General features: G+C 44.6%; 1 protein-coding gene across 1 annotated transcript in view; it reads right to left on the bottom strand.

Annotated features, from left to right (window-relative positions):
• The window catches only part of VWA3B (von Willebrand factor A domain containing 3B), a 190908-nt gene that overhangs the window by 45936 nt on the left and 118525 nt on the right, over window positions 1-26447 (bottom strand). The window contains 5 exon segments of the mRNA XM_079109530.1: window positions 2048-2098; window positions 8244-8362; window positions 21457-21613; window positions 21709-21796; window positions 23046-23165. Coding sequence (XP_078965656.1) covers window positions 2048-2098; window positions 8244-8362; window positions 21457-21613; window positions 21709-21796; window positions 23046-23165 — 535 coding nt within the window.

Raw genomic sequence — 26447 nt, 5'->3', positions numbered from 1 at the left:
ATGAAGAAAGACTGAACATTTTCCTCCTATGTTCAAGAGCAATACAAGAATGTTCCCTTTCACCACAGCTACTTAATGCTGTACAGGATCCTAGCCAAATCAATTAGATAAGAGAAAGAGTCATCTGAATTGGAAAAGAAAAAGTAAAACTACCTCTATCTGTACATGGCACATTCCTATATACAGAGAATCCTATAGATTCCTATGCCTACAAAACGCCAGAACTAGTAAGTTCAGCAAAGTTGCAAGGTTAAAGATCAAAACACAAATATTTGTTGTGTTTCTATATACCAGCAATGAACAACTAAAAACTAAGAAAATAAGCCCATTTATAATGGAATCCAAAAGAATAAAATAACAAATGTGAAAGACCTGCACATTTGTGAAAACTACAAAACATTGCTGAGGGAAATAGAGACCTAACTAAATGGAAAGACATCCTGTAACCAGGGGCTGAAAGACCTAATAATACTGCTCAGAGCACAATAATTCCCAATACTCCCCAAGCAAATTGATTGCAGAGTCCAGTAATCCCTATCAAAATTCCAATGGCTTTATTTTTTTCAGAAAGGGAAAGTCCAATCATCAAATTCATAGGGAACTTTGAGGGACCCTGAATAGTCAAAACAACTTTAAAAGACAAAATAAAGTTGAAGGACTCATACTTCCCAATTTCAAAACTTGCTGCAAAGCTACGTAATCAAAACATGCCATACTGGTATAAAATTAGACATATAGACCAATAGGATGGAATAGAGAGCCCAGAAAGAAACTCAAATGTTTATGGATAATTTATTTTTTTGACAAGGTTGTCAAGACCATCCAGAGGAGTATCTTAAATGCTGGGAAAACTGGATAACCACAAGCAGGAGAATGAAGTTGGGACCCTACCTCACTCCATATATAAAACTGTACTTTTAAAAATGGATCAACATCCTAAGTGTAAGAGCTAAAACCATAAATAAGAAAACACAGTGGTAAATCTTCATGACCTCAGATCAGGCAGTGGATTCTTAGACACCAAAAGCATGAACAATAACAGAAGAAAAATCGATCAATTGGCTTTCAAATAATTAAGAGCTTTTGGACATCAAAACAAAAACAATCCACTGAATAGGAGAAAATACAGGAAAATCCTATGTATGATAAGTGGTTAACATCTAGAAGACTCACCACTCAACCACAAAAACACCACCCGGCTTAATGATGGACTTGTGTGGACATTTCCAAAGATACGCAGATGGACAAGAACATGAAAAGACGTTCATGATCATTGGTCCTTAGGAAACGTCCACTAGAACCACATGACTCACGCTTCGAACCCTCTAGGATGACTTTAATTTTTTTCTCTTTAGGAAATCAGTCAGTATTGGTGAGATATTCCTGTGTAACATGGAGCACCCCTGTGGGCAACAGCATTAATGCCCCTAAAACATTAAGCATAGAAGTACCATGTGAGAAGCAAATCTGCTCCTAGTCATGTAGTCGAATCCTCCAGAGAAATGAAACATGTTCAAACAAACTTCCACACAAGGATATTCACATTATTATTTATGACATTATTCATAATAGCCAAAAAGTGCTGACAACCCAAATACCCATTTATGGAAGAATGGATAGGCAAAGTGTGCTGTGTGCATGTGTGTGTGTGCGGGTACACACACTCAGGGTCCCTCGTAGATCAGCCCCTGATACATGCTACAACTTGGATGAACTTGAAAACATCACGTTTTCACATGAACTAAGTAAAGGAGTCAGACACCAGTCACCTGTTGTATGAGTCCTTTCTTGCCCTTCATCCAGAAGAGGCACATTCACAGAGACAGAGCAGACTCGTGGTCTAGGGGAAGGGGCTGGGGAAGAGGCGATGGGGAGTCACTGCTTCAGGGGTACAAAGTTTCACTTTCTGCAGTGACAAAGAAGTCCTGCACTTGAAGAGATGGTAGTTTGTACAACATTTTGAATTCTCCATCTATCACCAAACTATACACTTCAAAGATTTCGATGAATTTTTTTTAAAAAGTGAAGAGCGAACAGAATGACTTACTTTTCTTTTTCCTCTTGGGATAATGCTTGCCAAACGATTTTATTCAAACGCCTGTTTAACAAAAAAAAAAAAAAAAGCAACAACAATAATTTAGAAGCAATGTTTCATTTTGTTGCAAATGTCTGGCCCCAGGCTGGGAAGGGCACTGCATGGGGACCCCAGGCCCAGGACCATCACCCATGGACTGTGCCAACGTCATCTTAAAGCAATTGGGCGTGAGAGTCTCGCTCCCTCAGCATCGTACAGAAGCCTCCAGGCTCCCTGACGATGGTGCCAGGTAAGAGTGGCTTGGCTCAGCTCCATCAGAGTGAATGCAGTAAACAAAGCAGTCCTCATCACCTCTGCATTAAGGAGTTTCTAAGCAGCCTAAGGAAAACACTACTGTGCCCTTATCTTGCCTCTGTAGACTCTTCCCCTTAGACTCTCAGAGCAAGAGGGTCGTAAGTAACAGGATGGGGACACAGGTGAGCCTGACCACCTGCGCTCCGGCTGAGACCCCTGACAGTGGCCCACGGCACCTGGCTCATTCACCCCAGCTGGCTGGCCATGCTGAGACCAAAGCCCCTTACCAAGAGTCTTCAGAGACAAACTGTCAACCCAAGAGGGAAGGAGGAGGTTGGAGCCGGTGGTTCCTGACGTCTCCTTGTCACTAATCAGTGATGCTTCACTCAGAGGCTCTTGCCCGGCTCTGTGTCCTTATGTTGTTACCCCAAAGCAGACCTCGTGGGCTGCAGGGCACAGAACACTGGCCCCAGGGGGCGCGAGTCTGGATTCCATGAAAAAAAATTCTTCAGTATGACGAGGTCGGGGAAAGTCACTGGAAGGGTCACTCTTCTCGCCACCAGAGCCAGCGCCTACGGGACGGGGTTCTGAACGCACCCCAGGTGCTCACCCCCCCTGAGCCTGGGAGGACAAGGCGAGAGAGTCTGGCCCGGGGGAAGAGCCCAGGGCTCAGAGCTCACTTAGCATCAACTCTTCCTGGCCATGTGACTCTGGGCAGTGCCCACTTTTCTGTCAAATGGGGACAGCAATAGTTATCACTCCTGGCGTAGCTGCGGGGCCTCCAGGAGCTAGCCTGAGCACTGCACCCAGAATTCTGTCTGACACAGGTGGGTGCTCTAAGTGATAAGGGGGAGTCCAGAGGGGGAACTGCCAGCTCCGCTTCCAACCCCCCTGAGGTGTTTGGGTTTTGAGGGGATTGATTTGGAAATTGGGTTTCTTTAATCATGTGGTTCACATAACAATGATCAGGGCTCCTAAGACTTATGGAAAAGATTTGTGGTATGCATTTTTGTGCTCTTATTAAAAAAAAAAAAAATCCAAACCCCTCTTAGATCTCCACTTGAAAGGGGGGCCCCGTGTGGTGGGAGGTTGGGAGAGCGGAAAGGGCTTTTGAACTTCGCAGGTCTGGGTTTAGAGCAGGGTATCCATCACTGTGCTGCTGGCTGAGCCTGTTACAGAACTTTTTGAAAATGTTTTCATATCAATAAAACAAGGATACCACCACCTCTCCTTGGCACTGAGAGACCCAAGTGAGGGATACCTGTGAAGTGACCAGAAATGACTCAATGTCTGTTGTCCCCAGGTTCCAAAGAAGGGCCAAACTTGCAGAAACCCTTGGTGAATGTGGATCCAATTAGCTAGCATGTGTCTCGAGTTTTAATTCAATCCTTTCGAAGATGCTTTTCCAAGAGCATGTTTGTGACCTCTTTATTCTCCTTTTGTTCATCTCCACCGGAACATAACAGTGAGTGGGGTGGTGACCTTCAGAAATCCGCTAAGCTGAGTAATAAAGACGGTCCCTCTGGGATGCAGTGGGCACTAGCCTCTCTGACACCAGTCCAGCCCCTGGATTCAGGGATTTTCCTAAGAATACTTTCCCTCTTTGTTTGCTGTGGGGGAGTGAAATTAAGTTGAGGGGTTGCATTCACCAGCTCATTAAATTTCTCATTCTCAAATCTTCTTGCATGGAGAATTGACTCTTTGGCAAAGCGACTTTGTAAATAACGATGCTTCAGAAGTCTGGCCAGCAGCCAACTCAGTAAATAAAAACCCTAAGTAGAGGTTGCTATGCATGGTCGCAGAGCTAGGTTAGAACCCAGACTTCTGTGGATCCGAGAGTAGTGACCTTGACTTCAGACTTGTAATCAGAAAAATCACTTCTGAATTCAGATGGCTCTGTAAATATGCAAAGCTCATGCTCAGACACACAAAGCCCAAACTGCTGCCTCGGTTCTTGAAATACTGAAACAGAAGGACACCACACATGGGCACCACGTTCATGACCAGAATGGCTAGTTTATCTCATTGTTTTGGCCAAAGAATGAGCTTCCCATTTCCCTTGTGCTAACCCTGATCATAATGGATTCAAGGTTATATGAAGTTTATTCAAAGTTACATCTAGCTTACTTTTGATGGGAAACTTCTCAGAAATGTAATGTTGAAGACAGTGGGAGGGAACATTTCATCAATTACTTTTCCTGTTTTAAGTGTCTCCAGCGAGGTGGAGGAAGATATAAAAGAGAACTGAAACTTATGCCAACTGAAACAACTCTTAAACACTTCTGAATGCAAAAGATCAGAAATTTCTGTTCTATATAATATTAATTTTAATATTAAATTAATATTAAATGATTTAATATGCACATCATCTTCACAATACTGATGTTAATTAAATCAATACTAAATGTTATTAAATACCAGTTCTATTAACATTAATTTCATTAATATTAAAATTATTATTCTTACGAATAACAACACAACTTGAGTATCTCTTTTCTGAAATTCTTGGGACCAGAAGCACTTGGGATTTGGAATTTTTTTTTCAGACTTTGGAATATATTTGCATATTCATAATAAGTTGTCTTGGGGAGCACACTCAAGTCTGAGCATGAAATTCATTTATAGTTCATATACACCTTATACATACAACCTGAAAGTAACTTTATACAACGTCTTAGTGTTCCCGCATTTTGGCTGTGATCCTTCACGTGAGATCAGGGGTGAAATTTTCCATTTGTGGCATCATGTGGACACTTAAGACTTTTCAGATTTTGAAGCGTTCTGGATTTTGGATTTTCGGAGTAGGGATGCTCAACTCACAGTGATGGTATTTCTCTAGAGGGTACTGAAAGGCATTTCACTCAGAAGTAGGAACTGGGACACATCATTGCCACATCTGTATTTGGGTTTTGCTTTTAAGCACGAAGCACTTTTTTTGCCTGGGAATTGGAGGGGTGTGGTCCCTGTCCTTCCTGAAACCCTGGGGAAAAGGTGAGCCCAGCGGGAAGAGCTTCGTGCCTTGGGCACTGCATGATTCATGGTCACTTCGTGATCATCCAAGTCAAGGAAGGGAAAGGGGGAACAGTTCACATTAATTGCTCTTTAGATGTGATTTACATAAGCCTCATGAGAGCCCTGCGAGATAAGTCCTACTGTACATAAGAAATTTGAGGCTCCTGAATGTCACATACTGGCCCAGTGTGGGCAAGCTCTGACCTCTGTGCTCCAGCTGGTGACCCTGCACGGGCTTTCACAGACCCGCTAATCATAGAGCACAAGTATCTGAATCGCTCAAGAAAATTCTTTTAGAATTTGAATGGTGTTATTATATTGCATTTGGGATACCTGAATTTAAAAAAGTGTAATAACTAAACTGGGATCATATCAAATTTGGATTAAAATAGTCAAATATACAAACACCTGCAGGAAGGACTAGATGAAGGGGAAAGCAAGTTGGCCAGCCCCTGGCTCTGGGAGCAGGGGTGGTCAGCAAGCATCAGGACTGGGCAGGAGCAGAGTCCCCCGCAGGGCGGGCAGTGGAAAGGGCCTGTGGAACGGCCCCGCTGCGGAGGTGATTGGTGCGGAGGCCAGGAGGATGGGAGGCCCAGCTGGGGGACTGCAGCACGGCAGGAAGAGGAGCTGAGGGCCTGGGGGGTCTTCAGGAAATGTCCGCTGTGAAGATCAGACCCGTGGGGAAGGGTGAGCCTCGAAACAGCCCATCCTGCCTGGGAGAGAAAGGTGGAGGGCGGACCAAGACTCCCAGGAGAGCAGCATCTGCCTCCTTAATCCAAACACCCCACATCCAAAACGTTTCGAGCACCCCCACGTGACACCGCACGTGGAAGATGTCCACACCACAAAACTCTTTCATGCATGGAATAATTCAAACTAGCGCACAGGATTACCTCCAGGGCTGTGTGTACAAGGTGTTTCTAAAACCCAAGTGAAAGTTGTTTGCACGCGGGTCTTATCCCCAGGAGGACGCATTTTATGTATGGAAATATCCCAAAATCTGAAAAAAAAAAAAAAAATCCCAAGTCTGAAACACTCTTGGTCCTAAGCATCTTGGATCAGGTGCACTCAGCCTGAGCAGAGGAGCCCACACACAGTGGCCACGGTTCTTAAGGGAGGGCCATGGAAGAGGCTCCGGCTGAATGCGGCTGGGAGAGGCCCAGGGTGGACTTGGTAGGAGGAGGCCTTTCAGTGGGCTGGACTGGCACTCCCCGCGGGCAGCAGTAGGGACCTACACTGTTTTTTTTTTTTTTTTTTTTTTAAATAATTATGTGTATTATTTATATTTTCTATGAAGAGATACATACAATTTTATGTATTAATTTAGTGATATTTATTTTTTTATTTCTGACTTTTAAAAAATGTGTTCTTTTTAGGTACACATGACAGTAGAGGGTATTTTGACATGGTATACATACATGGAATATGACTTATTCTAATTAGGATCCCATTCTTGTGGTTGGACACGATGTGTAGTTACACTGGTCGTGTATTCATATACGAACAAGAAAGTGATGTCTGATTCATCCTACTGTCTTTCCTATTCCTATCTCTCTTCCCTTCCTTTTATCCCCCTTTATCTAATCCAATGAACTTCTATTCTTCCCTCCCGCTCCTTATTGTGTGTTAGCATCTGCAGCTCAGAGAGAACTTTTGGCTTTTGGGTTTTTGGGATTGGCTTATTTCACTTAGCATGATAGTCTCCAGTTCCATGCGTGTACGGCTTTATGACTGAGTAATATTCCCTTGTGTGCATATACCACATTTTCTTTATCCATTCATCTGTTGAAGGGCACTTAGGTTGGTTCCATTGCTTAACTATTGTGAATTCAGCTGCTATGAACCTGGATGTGGCTTTATCACTGTAATAAGCTGATTTTAAGTCCTTTGGGTATATGCCAAGGAGTGGGATAACCGGGTCAAATGGAGTTTCCGTCCAAGTTTTCTGAGGAATCTCCGTATTGATTTCCAGAGAGGCTGTACCAATTCGCAGTCCCACCAGCAATGTATGAGTGCCTATGCTTGTTTTGAACACACAGTAGGCCCATCACAAAATCACCACAGATTAATAAATACTGGTCTGGCCACATCATTAATTTTTGTGCATATTATTTCATTTTTCCTCTTATGTAGTGAAAAAAAAAATCAACCACACAGCTTCCAGAAAGAACAGACTTGCCTGAAGAACCTGGGCACGGTCTAAGTTTAAGAGCTGAGCAGCAAGGATCGATTCAATGCCAGGGGGTAGGAGGTGGAGCTGCTGAGGTCACAGGTGATGTGATGGCTGGGACATGGGCCCCTGGGAGGAAAGGCTTCTGTCTCAGCATGGACACAGCGACCTTTCTAGTCAACTTAATCATCTTGAACTTGATATAAAAAGTTATAAATAATCATCTATACTTAGAGAGCTGTCCCTCTGTATCCATGGGGATGAGTCCCAGGACCACCTGCCACCCCCAGACACCAAATCCAAGGATGCTCAAGCCCTTACATAAAAAGACACCTAGTATGTGCCTAGAACCTACTCACATTCTCCTGTGTACTTAAAGTCATCTCTAAATTACCTATAATGCCTAACACAGCATAAATGCTATGTCAATAGGTGTTCTGTTTGTGTCGCCTGAGGGGGATCCTGACAAGAAAAAAGTCTACTCCTGTTCAGTACAGACGCAACTTTTTTTTAAAAATATTTTCAACCTGTAGGTGGTTGGTTTTTAAATAGCTGCTTCAATTAAAAAAAAAAATCTAAGTGGAGAGAGTGAGAGGGAGAGAGAGGGAGAGGGAGAGGGAGGGGGAGAGGGAGAGGGAGGGGGAGGGATAGGAAGGGGGAGGGGGGGAGGGGAGAGGGAGAAGAAGCTGAGCCAAAGCCCACCTCCGTGGCCAAGTGGCCAGCGATACTCACTTTTCATAGGATCTAATGGCCTGTTCCACGTTCTGCTTGTAGACGCCGAGTCTGACTCCCTGGGGGTTGACCAGTGTCATCTTATTTGTGTCGTTGCACACATGTGCCAGAGGGAACACCTGCAGGTCGAGACAGAGGAAAGCCGTGTCACTGGACGGGCCAGGCGGGCCTGCAGGCACGAGTCTGCAGGGTGCGTGATGCTTTCCCAGCACAGAATCAGAGTACAAGCATGGAAAACCGGAACGGAGGAAGCATGAAACAGGATCCAGAGCTCATGGCTCACCTCTTCCTTCCAGGGCTTAAAACTATCTTTATATAGTTTTTTTTGGGGGGGGGGCGGATACTGGGGACTTAACTCAGGGGCCCTTGACCCCTGAGCCCCATCCCCAGCCCCATTTTGTATTTTATTTAGACAGGGTCTCCCTGTGTTGCTAAGGCTGGCTTTGAACTCGTGATCCTCCTGCCTCAGCCTCCCAGGCCACTGGGATTACAGACGTGTACCACAAAATGATATATTTTAAAACCATAAAAAAAAAAAAAAAAAAAAAAAAAAAAACCATCAACCCAAACAACCACCACCCCAAACCCAAAACTGCTTCAGGAAACCCTAGTTAGCATTGAGTATGATTTTCAAAAGCATATATCAAGTTGGTAAGAGATTGGACTCCTGAAATATATGTAATTATTATGTATTAATAAAAACTTTGAAAAAAGAAATACATCATTAAGCACCATGCCACCACACACACACCAAAAGGAAATAGGACCTCATTGTTGCTTCTTTGTAAATGACTTAGTTGGATTAAACATCTTTCCATATATTTATCTCGCATTTTTTTTTTCTTTTGAGAATATCTAATGTTGGTTCATCTCTCTTGGCCATTTTTCCTCATCAATGTGTGAGAGACTCTTAAACGTGGCAAACAAAGAAGGATTAGTCACTACAAAAATAGCAGAGTTCCAGCAAGAGTCTTCTTTCTGGGTTCTTCTGCCTGCACCTGGTGCCAGCTTCTGGCTTTGGGATGCTTCTGATTCCATGCCAGTCAATTCCAGGGAGAAAAGTGGCAACTTATTGCTGATTTGGTGGAACTTGAAATTCTCATCTTTCTCCCCAATTCTTCTGGGACCATTTCCATGTCAAAGTTTATTAAAGCTCACCTGTGTACTCTGTCCAATATTTACAGATGTATTTCAGGGGAGAAACAGAGTGAAGGATGCTCACCCCATCTTCTCTGGTACCAGAACCCTCTACCATTCTTTTCCCCCTCAAGTCATCTTTCATCTTAATGGTCCCATTTCTCCCACCTCTCCGTCGTTCAATGTGAGCAATGTGCGGGCCTCTGTTTCAGTCACCAATAAATTCCTACCACCTAGCACAGTACCTGGGACACTATATGCTCTCACCAAATATTTGTTGATAAAAAGATAGACATAGACTTATCAAAAGGTATATTTCAAATTGGGTGCAGCAGTGCATTCCTGGAGACCTAGCTACTTAGGAGGCTGAGGCGGGAGGATAACTTGAGCTCAGGAGTTCAAGACCAGCCTAAGCAACACATGAGATTCCCATCTTAATAATAATAATAATAATAATAATAATAATAATAGGAAGAAGAAGAAGGTGATATAGATATATTCTATTCTTTAACATTAAAACAAAAACAGGAAAAAACCTAATAGAAAATACTAAGCTATACTATAGTTGTTCCAAAACCGTGTATGATTCTGATCATGATGAACATGAAGACATTTTGGAAATGTGGGAAATTACTTTTAAGAAGTAAGTTTTTTTTCTTTTAATTAGAATGATAGAGTTCATGCTTTTCTGTCCCCCTGGCCACTAAAATCATCCCCCCAAAATGTGTTATTATTATTTAAGAAAGTAATGCATAGAAAGGAAGAGGCACGGTTGGTAAAAGATGGACGTAAAAAGATGGACGGAAATGTGAATGGATGAGCAGGGCCAAAGCCAGGGCTGCTGGTCTGGGGTCTGAAGATGGTGGTACAGAGGGAGGTAGGCTCCCGCAAGGCAAGTGGGGCCAAGCGCTCTGGAAAGAAGTCACCTCAGTGACGGATGTCAACTGGCACGAAGGTCTCAGCCCCCAAAGTAGGCCCCGCCTGGTGAAAGGACACCCGTGTGGCCATAGCCAAGCACCGAATCAGACCACCCTATCACCAAGGAACCACAACACCAGTGTCCGAGGTGCTGTCCGTGGTGTTGACGGGCACGAGGTCGGTTTAGGTGACTTCAAAACTGAAGGTCAAGGAAACAGAACACAAATGCTGGAATGATACTGGAGGAGATGAACCACCAGAACAGCAGAAAACAATCTTATGCGTCATCTAACCATGACTTTAGATTATGATTTAAAATTACATATGGTCAAGCTGTTCAAAGACAAAAAAGATAAAACCACAAAAACTTACTCAAGGGCCCCAAGAAGCAGTCAAAGGAAAATTAAAAAGTATTATTACCAATTCCATTCCAATAAATTTGGCAACTTAGATGAAAAATAACAAATATATTTTAACAACTACAAAAGAATTTTAAAAACCTATCTTTGAAAAAAGATAACGGAGGGGCTGGGGATATAGCTTAGTTGGTAAAAAAAAAAAGACATTGTAACTGAAATATAGACCTTAACAGAATAAACTCTAGACTAGACGAAACAGTCATTAAGAAAAGAACTGGGGCTGGACATGGTGGCACGCAACTGTAATCCCAGGGACTTGGGAGGCTGAGGCAGGAGGATCTTGAATTCAAAGCCTCAACGGCAATGAGGTGCTAAGCAACCAGAGACACTGTCACTAAATAAAATATAAAATAGGGCTGGGGATGTGGCTCTGTGGTCCAGTGCCCCTGAGTTCAATCCCTGGTCTGTCCCCCCTGCACCCCCCAAAAAAAGAAAAGACAAGAAGAACTGGTGAATGATAATACTGGATGACTTTCCCCAGAACACAGCACAGAGACCCCAAACCAAAAATTATGGATAAATAGATGATAGCTAGATATATATATATAAAGAGGTTGAGAATCTTTTATATTAATAGAAATTTCAGAAGAACAGATTCTCAGAGAAGCAACATTCAAGAAATGTCATCCAAGATTTTGCAAAATGGCAGCTGTTTCCAGCTGTGAACTGCTGAGGACCGGAGATCACCTCACTTGCTAGGATTAAGATTGGTGCCTGAGTTAAGCTGTCGGTGAGAAAGGAACTGGGTGTGGCCTCAGCCTCTGGAGTTTGGGGAGGAGGTCCATTATGCAGAAGGTCAGGGTCAACAGTGTCTTGCGGGTCGCTTGCATGGAGTCAGGGTCTGCTGCTGAGGTCAGAGCTTCAGCTGCTGGCCCGCCAGAGGTCTGATGAACCGTGGACTCCTGACTCCGTTTTCCGTGCCCGGAACAAATGCAACTCCATTTTGGTTTTATTTCCTGATGGTATGAAGTTTTAAACCCAGAGAACAATGTTTTAGTGCTCTTTGTAGAATGAGTTTTTAAAAACAAATGGAAATTCAGGCTGCTGTGTACCTCTGGGGGGCAGAATATTGGGATCAAAGAAGGTGAGACAGGGTCCTTAACTTAATTCTTAACACTTTATTTATTTTAAAGGGTATCCAAAACAGGAATAATAAGAAGTTTACAACTACCAACAGTGGTTACTTCTAAAAATCTGAGATTCAGGGCAAGTGAAGAGAGGCCAGTAGGACTTTCACTTATCATTTAGTTTTTTTTTTTTTTTTAATAAAAAAACTACATTTATCAACCTTATAATTAAACCATCAAGACCCAAACAAACCCATCAACAGGCAAAGATTTAGAATGAAAGACACATTTTCCTCCTCTTTAGAAGTCTATGAATAGCTCTCCTAGTTTGTCAACTAATGGCTCAGCTGCAAATCAGTAGCTATGTTGTAACACATCATAACATTTCACCACCATCTTGACTCTTAATGGACTGGAAAAAAAAAAAAAAAAACAAACCCATTCATGTTCTACTTCCCTCTTTTGTGGCTCTGGATCTCATGCCTTCCATGGCCATGGCTGACTTCAGTGTGGTCATTCAAACGGGCTTGTACGCACCCAGTCTCCCTCCTTTCTGCACGCAGAGTCGGGGAGAGACAAAGGCATACCCACACCTTCAGTCTGTGGTCTTAGTTTTACAGCATGGTGTCCGCAGAGCCGGTCAGATGAGACACCCTCTTTATGATGTCGAACTTGGTGTGAACGTGAGGTCATAAGGGGCGTTCTCAGGCCTGGGGGGACCCGAAGCAAGCAAGTGGGGCGGGAAGTGGGGCTCACGAGGAAGCCGAGGACCAGCACAATAAAGCCACCCGATCATGCCAACTTTGAACGGGGCTTGCTTATTCATGCAGTGAGGGGGCCTTGTGGACCGTAGTTGATGGCAAAAGGAAGCCTCAAGGTATGGCCACCCCCATGTTCCCAAGGCTGACCCTTACCAAACAACACCAATGGTCACACCATTCCTGACAACAGTTTGTGAGGGAGGGAGAGGAAGAGCTGGAGGTATGTGTGCAGAGAGAGATAGAGACGGGGACAGAATGAGGGTCGAGAGAAGGAGGAGAGACCCTGACCACAAAGGCAGAAGAAATCACTAGAATTCATGGTCAGGTCGATTTGTTGCTGATTAGGTTAGAAATTTTCTCACTGTTAGATGAAATACCCAAAGGCAACCACTGAACTCCAGCAATTTTATTTATTATTGTTTTTTAACATTCTCATGAAATCACCTTTTAAAAAGTTGTTCTAATTAGCTATATGATAGTAGAATGCATTTTGACATATCATACATACATGGAGTATAACTTCTCATTCTTCTGATTGTATATGATGTAGAGTTACATTGTAGTGTGATCATAAATGCCTATAAGATAGTAATGTCCTATTCATTCCGCCATCTTTCCTATTCCTGTTCGCCCCCCCCTTCCCTTCATTCCTCTTTGTCCAATTCAATGAACTTCTATTTTTTCCTAACATGCTCCCCGCCCCTTACTGTGAATTAGCATCCCCATATCAGAGAGCACATTCAGGCTTTGGTTTTCTGGAATTGGCTTATTACACTTAGCAGAATATTCTCCAGGTCCATCCATTTAACAGCAAATGCCATAATTTCATTCTTCTTTATGGCTCCATTGTGTATACATAACACATTTTCTTTATCCATTCATCTGTTGAAGGGCACTTCGGTTGGTTCCATAGCTTAGCTATTGTGAATGGAGCTGCTATAAACATCACTGTAGTGTGCTGATTTTAAGTCCTTTGAGTATAAACCGAGGAGTGGGATAACTGAGTCAAATGGTGGATCCATTCCAAGTTATCTGAGGAATCTCCACACTGCTTTCCAATTGCAGTCCCACCAGCAATGTGTGAGAGCACCTTTTCCCCCACATTGACTGGCACAGGGGCATGTCCAGAAGGTCACTCGTGAACCCATGAACACCTGTCACTGCAGGGTAGATAGTGTCTCAGTGTTTTAAATTCGGACTCGTAAAGAGCGGATGGGCGGTATGCTGGCAGCGAATGGTGTTCAGTAGCATGCTCAGCTTGACTTCACTGTGGGAAGAACAAAAGCAAAGAGCAAAGGACAAGGTCTGACCCGGCAAAGCACCCAGTAAGTCACCTCTGGTGGAATTCTAACCCGATTGCATTTCCTTTCTCTTACCTGTAGTTTCTGATCTTTCACACAATGAAAAACATTACACACACACACATACACAGCCCTTGTAATAACCATCATTTAAAATTCTATTTTAAAAAGATCTTCACTATGTAGCTTTATGTTCCATGCCACTGTAGTTGAAAGCAACAAAATGTCGTGACTTGGGAAGCACCCCGATCTCGTGCACCCCGACGTTCCTTGTCAGCTAGGTGCGGATGATCAGCCACAGCCCAGGATGCTCTGAGTTTCAGGTGAGATACTTCAATGGTACTAAATGCTTCCCTCGGAGCCCAGTGTGTGGTGAGGGTCCGTCCCATGATTGATCGGGGACCTTGTCATAGTCCTTCCGGAGTAAACGACAGCTGTGGTATAAATCCACACATCTGTGTGCACGATCCAGAGTAAACCCAAGCAGGAAGCTTTGATGGGATGTTGAGATACAAGCTGATGATGGTGAGTGATAACGCAGATTCTCCAAGAACACAGACGAACGTTGCCGGATTAATTAATCTTTCTTTTTTTCAAAGCCATTAGCAATGAAGAGCTCCGAATTCCAGCTTCGTCGGATGGTTGAAGCAGTTTTGCTCTGTATACAACACGATAATAACAACTCTTTTGGCAAGAGCTAGGGCAAAATTATCTGGCTCGTCTTGCATTTTGTGATGAAGAGTTGCCAGGGCAACGCCTCTGCTCACTACATCATTTCCAAGGTGACAGATTTGATGCTGGTCCAGGACGCTGGAAACCGATGTGGCACTTTGTTCCAGAAGAAGAAAGGGCCCCTACATAAGTCATGAATAAAACAAAGAGCGGGGGACAAAGCCAGATACCGCTTTACAGCTCAGCCAGATGGAGGTGGCCACGCACAGGAGCGAGGATGTGAATCAAAGTTCTCCACGAAGGCGGCCATGCTTCCTTTCAGCTCCAGGCTACTCTATCTTAAAATTTATGTTGGGTCCACATCTCAAAACCTTATATCTAATGCAGTGGGGGATAGTTCAGATTAGTATTGCTATTTTTTTTCTATTTATAGCTGAGAGTTTCTTCCAGTCAGAGAAAATATTAGGGAATAAAAGATACAAATGGCAGACACTTGAAATTCATGCTCTTGGTCATTTTGGAGTGCAATGCATGGATGCCACTATGGTTAGCCCGCCATGCAGCAGGTCTCAAACCTGTTCCTCCTGCCTACGGGCAGCCTTGTACCCTTACCAACACCCATCACCCTCCTCGCCAGCCCCTGGTGACCGTCGCTCTACTTTCTATGAGTTCATCTTTTTTTTTTTTTTTTTTTTTTTTGGTTCTACATATAAATGAAATCGAGCAGTGTCACTATAAAAAATAATAGACAAATGCAAAGTAAAACTACACTGAGATTCATCTCACTCCAGGCAGAATGGCCATCATCAAGAATACAAGCAACAATAAATACTGGTGAGGATGTAAGGGAAAGGCTCACTCATACATGGCTGGTGGGACTGCAAATGGGTGCTACCACTCTGGAAAGCAGTGTGGAGATTCCTCAGAGAACTTGGAATGGAACCACCATTTGACCCAGCTATCCCACTCTTCAGTTTATACCCAAAGGACTTAAAATCAGCATACTGCAGAGATACAGCCACATCAATGTTTACAGCAGCTCAACTCACAATAGCTAAGCTATGGAATCAACCTAGGTGCCCTTCAAAAATGAATGGATAAAGAAAATGTGGTACCTATATATAATGGAATACTACTCATCCTTAAAGAAGAATGAAATTATGGCATTAGCCAGTAAATGGATGGAACTGGAGGCTATCATGTTAAATGAAATAAGCCAATCCCCAAAAAACCAAAAACCAAATGTTCTCTGTGATGTGGATGCTAACACACAATGGGGGTGGGAGGGGAATAGAAGTTGAGTGGATTAGACACGGGGAATGAAGGGAAGGGAGGGGGCTGGGAACAGGAAAGACATTAGAATGAACCAGACAGAACTTTCCTATGTTCATATATGAACACATGACCACTCTATCTGCACATCACATACAGCCACAAGAATGAGAAGTTAGGGCTGGGGTTATGGCTTAGCATGTGTGAGGCACTGGGTTTGAGCCTCAGCACCACCTAAAATAAATAAATAAATATAAAATAAAGGTATTATGTCATCTGCAACTAAAATAAATTAAAAATTTTTTTAAATTAAAAAAAAAAAAGAATGGGAAGTCACACTCCATGTATGTATAATGTGTCAAAACACACTCAACTGCCTTGTAGACCTAAAAAGAACAAATAAGAAAAATTAATAGGCAAGCTCTGGTGCACACCCAGCGACTCGGGAGGCTGGAGGGTGGCAAGTCTGAGGTAAGCCCGGCAACTTAGTGAGACCCTTTCTCCAAATAAAAAGTAAAAAAGGAAAGGAGATGTAGCTCAGTGGGAAAGTACCCCGGGGTCAACACCCAAGACAGACAAAAAGCAAAGCAAAGCAATGGAGGTGAGGTATACGTTGATGAGCTTAATTGAATCACGATCATGCCACATTGTTCAGACATCAGAACATCCGGTTGCACCCCTTCAAGGTACACACACATGATCTGTCAATCAAACTCACTTAAATCTTGCAGGGGTGCGGTGGCTAGCCAAGGCCTGCCTGGGTGATTCGGCAAGACCCGTCTCAAAACAAATCAAAGCCAAGTGGTTGAGGAAAGGTCTGCATCGTGGCTCAGAAGCTGAACTCTCCTGGGTTCCATTCCCAGTGCCAATAAAATGAACCATACTTGAAAGCATTTCAAGAGATGGCGAGTGCTTTCGAGATGAAATTAGAATTTATTGCGGAACGCTTCTTTCACTATCGAGAGTTTTGCTCTTCCTCCTAAGAAGAGGGCGTGGGTTTGCTGGCAACGTGGCACCTGTCCCTTGAAAAACGGCCATCCCCTTCCTTTGGCTCTGCTTTCTGAGGCTTAGAACCACTCCTGACATTTTCCTCTCCCAGTCACACACTGCGCGGGCCCGTCCGCTTGGCTCCATCCCGGGGCGCCCGCCTGCATCTTCCCAGCCTCGCACCTCCCCCCCAGCCTCCTGGAAGCAGCCAGAGCCCCACATGAATTTCCTCTCTTCTCTGATGAAAATCCTTCATCCCTCTCAGGATGAAGTTCAAGACCCTTAACTCCACCAAGCGCATCCTTCATCAACCTTGAGGATTCCTGGAACAAACTGTCCTTCAGCTGCCCCGCAGCCCCCTGCCTGGGACCCTGCGCCCCCTCCGCCTGGTGACACTGCCACCTGCTAAGGCAAGCCTCGCCTGACTCAGGACGGAGCCCGGGCCTCCCCTGCAGTCGGCTCTCCTCTTTGGCATGCACTCCAGAGCCCAGCACAGGCATACAGAAGGCCTGCAATTAAATGCCTCGAGGTACTGCCTGCTGTATGCATTACTTCTTTTAATACTACAGTAATCTCAGAGTAGGTACTAGTAGTACTCCTGGGGCACACGTATGTAGTATGCATCCCAAAAAGCCGACTTCTGACTGTCAGGCGGAGTCGAGATGTTTGCTTCTTGGCCTGGAAGCCAGGGACGGGGGCAGTTGGAAGAATCATTTCACACCTGAACAGCACCTTCCGCCTCACCAAAGCATCTCCAGGCTCACAGAGCACAGATCAACACGCGTCAGGGAGCTCCTTTTAAGAAAAGGGCCTTATTACACACTGCCCGAGGGCTACAGGCGGTGGGAATGTAAAATGCCTTTAGAAAATGATGTGGACTTCCCATCAAAATGGGAACTGCACGGGTCCTCTGGGCCCAGCGTTCCCACTGGAGGGACTCTGTCCCAAAGGCAGTGCTATATGCATGCCAGCAAATCTATGCACTGACATTTCCCACAGGGAGCGGGTGGACATGACGTAAAGGTCCCTTAATAACAGGGGAGAGTTTCAAACTGAAGAGCATAAGACAGACCCATATCCACGGAGGGGAAAGGTCTCTAAGACACATTTTCAAAAGACAATTGTTTATGTTGATTAAAATTATTATGTGTGTATAAGTAGCATGTTATCTATATACACACCTTGATACATGTGTCGGTGTAGAAAAAAGATGGGGAGGAAATTCACCAAGCTACTCAGTGTTTTCTTCATGTCGGAGAAGCATCCAGAGCGTCCTCTGAAACCTCTATATGGTTTAAATTATTCATGCTGAAAATGTATTCATGTGTCACCCATCTGATAAAAAAGTAATTAAAAATCAAATTCCTTTTTTATTTTCCCCACCTTCTCATTTGCTTTCAGTTCTGCTTTTTCTTAACTTTTCCTCAGAGTTATCATTAATGTAGGTTCAGAGTTTAACTACAATAAAAACTTGCAAGCATATAAATGAAACAAAAAATTACCAACGACCACACCACCCGGCCAAACTATTAACATCTGACAAAGACAGAAGGGAGTGAGGAGGTGCTGTGTCCATCTGGGGCGAGCAGACCTGTCGCCCAGTGGCTAACACGACGTGGAGTTTTGAGGTCTGAACTTTCCACTCAGTATGATATGGAGAATTTCCCCCAGGTCATTACTTATCCTTCAGAAATGTGCTTAATGAATATACAACATCTGATTATAGGAATGTACCTCGTAGGTATTTAGGTTGATTTCAGGTTTCTCATTGTTAGATAGAAACCAACAATATTCACATATATTCGTCAATATCTCTAAGTATTTACTTACATAGATTCCTAGTAATATATGGATTTACGGGGGTAAATGTTTTAAGCCCTTAAGGCCTCTGAAGATATTGTACACAAGGTTGCACTAATTAAAACTCCTACTAGCAGGATGTAAAGTTTCTTATTTCATTCTAGCTTTGCTATTAGTGCTTCTTAATATTTTTTAACCTTACCACTTTGATAGGGGTGGAGGTGTCTAATTGATTTTCAATTTATGTTTTTTTCTAAGTCATAATATTTGGTTACCAGTGAAGGTCAGTATTTCTGTATGTAGTTTTGATTTTTTTCCCTAGATTTTCCACTGAGTATATGTGTTGCTTTCTTGTTCCTTTGTGATGTGGGTGTGTGTGCCTGTCTGTGTCTTTGCTGAGCGCTGATTTATACAGATACCCACATACACATATTTAAGATAATACTCTTTGTTCATTTCATATGTTACAGATTTCAGATTTTTTCTGAGTCCTTTCCTCATTTTATTTATAAGTTTCTATGCAAAAAACCCTTCTATCTATTCAGTCTATAAATCTTTCCTCTATGACTTCTTCCTTTGATTTTATGTTTACACTACCTGCCCTAATGGCCTACTGTATTTGGTTTTTGAGAAATTTACTTTTCAATGTGTCTCAAGTTCTTGGGAGGCTCAGAAAGAAGCATAAACCTAGGAAAATGCTATTTCCAGGAAGAGCTCACTAAATATATCTTGTTCTAAATAAAAACTCAAGGATATTAATATAAAAAATAGACAGAATGTGAAGAAACTGTCACCAAACTTCCTAGAAGAAATGAATCAATGTTCACCTTTCTGTTGCTTCTGGAATCTCGAGACAAAGTAGGTGGGAACCAGATGAAATGAAGCCATACTCAACCTCTTGTAGGAACAGTGACATCGGCAGGATGCATGTTGACCTCCATGGGAGATTTACATATCTTTTTCTTTTTTATAGGTCGGGTACCGGGGTTGGAACCCAGGGACACTTAACCACAAGCCGCATCCCCAGCCCTTTTTATTTTTTTATTTTGAGACCAGGTATGGCTTAGGTTGCTTAGGGCCTCTCTACATGGTTGAGGCTGGCTTTCAACTTGCAATCCTATCTCTGCCTTCTGCTTGTTTTGTTCTGACACAGCATCTTGCTGGGTTACCCAGTCTGGTCTTGAACTCCTGGGTTCAAGTGATCCTCGTGCCTCGGTCTCCTGAGTAGCTGAAACTATAGGCACATGCCACTGTACCCAACTAGTGGGTTATATTTTTAATATGTGACTAATGGGGGGAAATTCACAAGTTCATCCCCTTCTTCTAAATACATCAATTGCAAGACTAGTTAAGATAAGATCTTTCCTATTTAAAAAGTTTTTTTTTTGCTTTTGATTTTCTTCACTTTTTTCTTATGGAAAACTTCAAATATAACAAAAGTAGAAGGAAGAGTACATTCAGCCTCCTCCCCCTCAATACTCTTATTACTCAAATTTAACAATGATCAACTATAAACAATGTGTTTCACCCACTCCTCCTCCCCACATCCAGATTACGTGGAGGCACGTCCCAAACATTTTATCATTTCCTCTAAATATTTCAGTATGGGAAAGGCCTTTTAAGGACATTGTCTCCATTCAGCTACTGTTAAGCCTGATGCGCTGCTATTTAAAGCATTCGTTGCTGTCACCTTTGCCAGGTAGGAGTGGAGCCCCCTCTTCACATTTATATTCTTTTGTGTTCTGTGACCCACTGCCGTCTCACTGCTTCTGGAACTGGTCTTTGTTTTTTGGTAGCAGGGATTGAACCTAGGGGCCCTTACCCAGAGCCACATCCCCAGCCCTTTTTATTTTTGGAGACAGGGCCTCGCTAAGTTGCTCGAGCATCCCTCAGTATATGAACCCCTTTCCCACCAGCAGATACCAAATCTGCAGATGCTCGAGTGCCTTATATCAAATGGGCATGGTCTTTGCACACAGCTTATGCACATTTCCCCATGTACTTTAGATCATCTGTAGATGACTTATAATACTTCATACAATGTAAATGTTATGCAAATAGTTGCAGTAATGATCCCCCCCCCGCCCCTGATCCCGTTTGGTACTGGGGATGGAACCCCAGGCACTTAACGACTAAGCCACATTCCCCAGTCCTTTTTATATTTTTATTTAGAGACAGGGTCTCGCTAAGTTGCTTAGGGCCTCACTAAGTTGCTGAGGCTGGCTTTGGACACGCCATCCTCCTGCCTCAGCCTCCAGAGCTACTGGGGTTATAGGCATGGGCCACTGTGCTTGGCTGCAGGAATGAATTTTTAAAGAAACAACGATGAGGAAAAACCCTCTGCACACACCCAGTACAACACTCAGGTCTTTTCAACCTGAGGTCAGTGGAATCCGTATGTGCGGAACTGACAGATACGGAGGCCTGGGCCACTGCCTGGCCTTTCTGCTCCTGCTGTATCTCCTCTCAGCACATGGCTATCACTCTCTCATAGTTTTGTTCTCTCTCCCTCTCTCTGACTTTTTCCTGGGGAAGCCTTTAGGATGGAAAAGAAGTCACTCAATTAAGGAAGAAGGCAAGCAAGGAGGGCTCCCAAGTTCTTCCCCACTCTGATACTGAGGCTGAGCACACAGCTCAGGCCCCGAGAGCTTCTGAGCATCTCTGCAGCTCCGGACTTCCATGGGAGCCACGAGCCCTCAGCAGGGCAAGCAAAGAACTCTCCAGAGCCTCTCTCTTTCCCTCTTCCCAACTTACAGATCGTTTCTTCCATATACATATATATATGTGCTAAGTATATTTGTTACAATTACACAGGAAATTTTTATTTAATCAGAAAACTAGGCACATTCCAAACAGGGACATGGAGACAATCAGGTTACCTCGTCAAAGACCTTGGAGGTGACGTGCTTGTCCAGAATGGGCACGTAAGTGGGGCTGTGGGGCACGGCCGTCCCTGACAAGGCGTCCATGAGGGTGAGTTTCCTGGCCACCAGGCCGTGGATCTGAAGCCAGCTCACTGAGGACATCTCCGAAGCACTAAGAACAGAGGATTGCAGAGTTTAAAACTTCCGACATGATGGGTCACAAGCAAAAACATAATGGAATCAACCTCATAGAACGAAGGCTCTCACTTGTCATCGTAAATTGGGCTTCCTTCTCGAGTCCATCTTCCTGACGATCTGTCATCCGAACACTCGCTTGCCAGCAGGATGCTCATTTCTGGGGAAGAGGTAAGGGCGGATATGTGTTTTCCTCAAATATAGAATTTCTATCGAGATGCCCAAGGGTCATGCTAGTTCAGTGCGGTTGCGATGGAGGTCGCGTGGACCGTGTGTTGGAGGTCACATCCTGGTCTGTCAGGGGCTCTCAGGCAAGGTTCATTTGCAACCTGCACTAAGACCAAAGCAGGTGAACAGGGCACTGTCATTTGCTCACCTACCTCACCCCAGGGAAGGTCTCTGCCCCTGGACAAATCAGACACATTCATTCTCTGATTCTCCAGAAAACACACCATCTAAAGGTTCAAGGAGAACACCGTGAACCATGATTGACATCGTGAGACTCCCTCGCAATTACAGAAGAGAGCCCTGATTAAGATTCCAGGGTTCAAAGGGGTTTCTCGGCTCTCTGGGAAACCAAAGGCTTTGCTGAGTTCTGCAATCGATACCTGGAGTTTTAAGCGTAGATCCTTGTAGATACCTGGCTTTATGAATGGAAAGGGATGTCACCTCATTGAAGGGGGAGCCCCTGGAGGGAGCCGTTACGTGGGTCGGTTCGACGCCTCGGAAATCAAATCCTGAACTATGCATGTAGCAGAGACGCGACAGGCTACATGACGTTGAGGGGAAAACGTCACGCAGAGCACGTCACGCAGAGCAGGCCCTGAAGACAGGGTTTGATTCAGCTCTGAGGAGCGACGGCAGGTGGTGTCGGCCACGAGTCGGGAACCGTTCGCATGTGTGACTGGGACAGAGTGTCGAGGGGAAGAGACTATGGGGCTTCAGCTTCTAAAGATCCATCATTTTATCAATAGTGATGAATCCTGAGTGGAAAAGTCATGTTTTCCTCACATTTAGCCCCAAAAGGTTAACCATTTGGACCAGAGAGGGGGCTCATCAGATAGCCCCACCAGGGACTGAGGGGAAGAAAAAGACACCCCGGGAAGCGTAAGAGGTCCCGACGTGAGGCACAGAGTGGCCCCATGCTCTCCTGCGTCGGGCACCCAAGAGCCAGCGGCACAGTCCAGCCGCGAGGAAACCAGCGCACCAAGCTGGTGGAGCGGGCGGACAAGGGAGCCCTCCACATGGGGAGCAATCTGAGAACCTTCGAAATGGGATTCTCTCCCCAACGTACGCCTGCCCGGCTCGTTCAGGAATAGGCACAAGGGCCAAAGCCGGCTGGCTGCCCCTTCCCCCGACAGGGACCAGGCTGACCCTTCCCCCCCCCGCAGGGACCCTCGTGCACGTGCCTCTGTCGCTCAGAGAAAGGCTCCAGCTGCTGGATGTGGAGAGATCGTCCTTTCTTCCACTGCGAGGTGAGTTCTTGGGGATGGACATCTGGCTTCTGAGCAGGCTGGTCCTGGTTGACTCTGTTGGTGCCACAGGGAAGAGGGATTGAAGGAATGTGGGGTGGAAGGAGACGCTTGATGGGATGCAGCTATGTCCTAGATTCTTAAAAGAAGAAAGCAACCTTAGCGTCCCAAACTTCAGGGGGTGGCAGAGTCCCTTTGTCAGGACTCAAGCTGTGCTCTCTTGGAAAGAAACCCACTGCCCCGCCCACATCTGCATCGTGGGCAGAATGCAGTTCCTGTGGCTGCAGGACTGAGTCAGCAGCCTGTCTCCTGGTAAGCCACCTGCATGGCTGCCCACCACCTTCAAGCCAGCAACGGCGCGCTGAATTCCTATCGTGGAAAATCAAATCACCAGCTGGAGAAGGCTCCTGCCTTCCAAGGATTTCATGCGACCACACTGGGCCCCCTGGATACCTTGGCTTCCAGTCAACGTGACATAACCAGGAGAGCAAGGTTGCGTCGTGTTCAAAGGCTTCAGGGTGCAGGGCAGGACGTCTCTGGGGAGCCCTTTTAGAAATTCTGCCCACCACAGCTGCTGTTCAGGCTTCCACTTACGTTGTTCTCAACCCTTCCCCGGCCCCCTGACTGATCTAATGGTGACATGAGTCTGTGTGCTTTAAGATAATGAGTCTGTGACACGGTATCTTGGTTCCTTTTCAACCTTGATAACACACACTGCACTGGCTGAAAATGTGTTCTGTGTTCTTCACAAGCACCGAGGCTCTCTGTAAGCATTTGTGAAAGAAAGGCATCTATGTTTTCAGTAAAGGAGGGGACTTGCTCTCTCCAACAAGAAATCAGATCGTGGGAGTGAAGCTTAGCCAGAGATCTGCAAACTACTGCCAAGCTCTCCGCTGCACAGAACAGTAACACGGGGGTCTCCGTGCGTAGAGATGGGGCTGTGCCCTGTGGTGCTTGTTGTCTTTCTAGGCAACAAGAGGGTGGGACTGATCTCGCCGCCTCTGCAGCCAGAATGAATAAAGATGTGTTTTCTTGGGAGCAATGTCTGCCAGTAAAAGATCAATGACCCTCGCGGGGGAGCCGAGTTCCTGCTGCTGACCTCACTGGCAGGCCACCTGGTCCACGATCGCAAGGCAAACCCCACCAGATGCCTGGGTGTGGCAAAAAGAAAGGGAAGCACAGTTCTCAAAGTCCCCAAACAAAAAAGATGTGCTAGTGCCAAACCCTGAAAACACTGAATGAAACCGGATGCGTACAGCAGCGGATGCAAGCGTTACCTCCTCCGCAGGCTCCGTTGAGTCACTCCTTTTCCGCACTCTTCCGTTTTAAAAGTGGACATTAAATAAAAATCCAGTCCCTGGTTGCCTGCCCCATACCAAGGATCCCGGATAAAAGGGAGATGTTTAGAACAAGTGGCAAATAGCTGTAGCGAAACTCAGGTCTACTGGGTGAGGTGGGCACGACAGGTGCTGGGGATGCAGCACCAAGTGGCCTGGTATGGGAAGCTATTCGTCCCCAGGGCGTAAGACACGTCTCCCTTGTACAGGGAGCAAGTGGACAGGTTGCTCACAAGGGGCTGAGCTGCAGCACATGGCCCGTTCCAGGAAGCCTCCTGGTCTTTGTGAGGTCAAGGCCGGCGTCTCCTGCCTACGGACATGGGGACCCCCACGAGACAGCAGTGGGAAAAGGCTCCATAATCTTCCGCCTGGGAGACACTCACATTCTGGCCTGAGGAGACCTTGGCTGCCACCTTAGGCAGAAGCAGCAGGGACCACAAGGAGACACAGGGATGCCAGAAAAACAAAAAATAATAATGCCAGCAATATACCACGAGGGCTATAAAAATTAAATTGCCATGGCAACCACAGCCCACAGAAGCAGGCCAAGGCCTACATTGCTCAATGTAAACAGGGTGGCCACTTCCCCAAATAAAAGACCTACACGGGATCCAGAGCCCCCAACATAATACACAAAATGTTCAGGATACCACAATAAATCACTCATCCTATCAAGAACTAAGAATCAGACCTTGAATAAGAAAAAAACAACCATGATGCCAACAAGATGAGTTGCAAGTTAGAACCACCCAACGAGGATTTCAAAGAAGCTCCATCCAAATGCCTTCGTGATCAACCACTAACTCTCCCAAAGCCAAAGAGCAAGCAGAAAATGAAACCTCTCGTAAGAATGAGAAAGACAGAAAGAGAGAAGGTAGACGTGAGGCGTGAATGGCAGAAAGGAAAGAAGGGACATTAGTACAGATCTTGCAGCCGGTGAAAAGGCAACGAGGGAATACAATGAGCAGCTTTGCACTCACAAATCTAACAGAGTAGGAAAAAAAGGACCTATTCCCCCAAACCCACTAACTTCTAACCCTTAAACAAGATGAAAGAGATGATAATAATGTTAAAACCATCATGGAAATTGAATTCATAATGAAAAATGTTGTGAAAAAAATATCTCTAGGTCTAAATGGTTCCATGATGATTTTTAAAATTTGTTCTAATTAGTTAGACATGATGGTAGAATTTTGACACATCACACAAAAATGGAGTACAGCTTCTCATTCTTCTGGTTGTACATGATGTAGGATCACACTGGTCGTGGAATTACCAAACACTGAAAGAATTACATCAATTTTTTTCCAGGAATAGGAGGAATAACTTCCCAACTCATTTGATGAGGACTGTATTAGCTTGATACCAAAATTGGACAAAGAGAGTTTTAACAAAAACAAGAACTACAGACCAATAGCTCTCAGGAATTTTGATACAGAAATCCTCAAGAAAATGTTAGCTAACAGAACCGAGCCATGTAGTAAAAGAATGGCACACTGAGACCAAGCAGAAAATATTCAAGATATACAAGGCTGCCTCAACATTTGAAAATCAGCCGATGGAATCTGCCATTAGACAAAAGAAGAAAAGCCACATATCAATATAGAAAAATAAGTTTCCAGAATCCTGCATCCATTGCTGATAAAAACTTTCAGAAAACTAGGAATGTGAAGAACTTTCACAACTTGAAGAACATGTGCAACCACATATAGCTAAAATCATAACGGGAAAGGACTGAATTCCTTCCCCCTAAGATTGGATAAAAGGCAAGGATGACCATTCTTATCACCCTTGTTCAATATGGTACTGGAAGTTCTAGCTACCGCAGCAAGGCAATAAGAAGGAATAAAACCAGAAAGATTGGAAAGGAGAAGACAGAACTCTCCCCACTTGCAGATAATGTATTGTCTATAGAGAAAACAACAAGGAATCTGCCCAAAATAGATCTTCAAGAACTGTCGAGCTTAGCAAGCTTGTTATAGGATCCACAGAAAATTCAACT

This window comes from Sciurus vulgaris (assembly GCF_902686455.1).
Source record: "Sciurus vulgaris genome assembly, chromosome: 14".
NCBI classification, from domain to species: domain Eukaryota; kingdom Metazoa; phylum Chordata; class Mammalia; order Rodentia; family Sciuridae; genus Sciurus; species Sciurus vulgaris.
The sequence above is the reverse complement of the archived record's forward strand: the minus strand, read 5'-3'. Positions and strand labels throughout refer to the sequence as shown.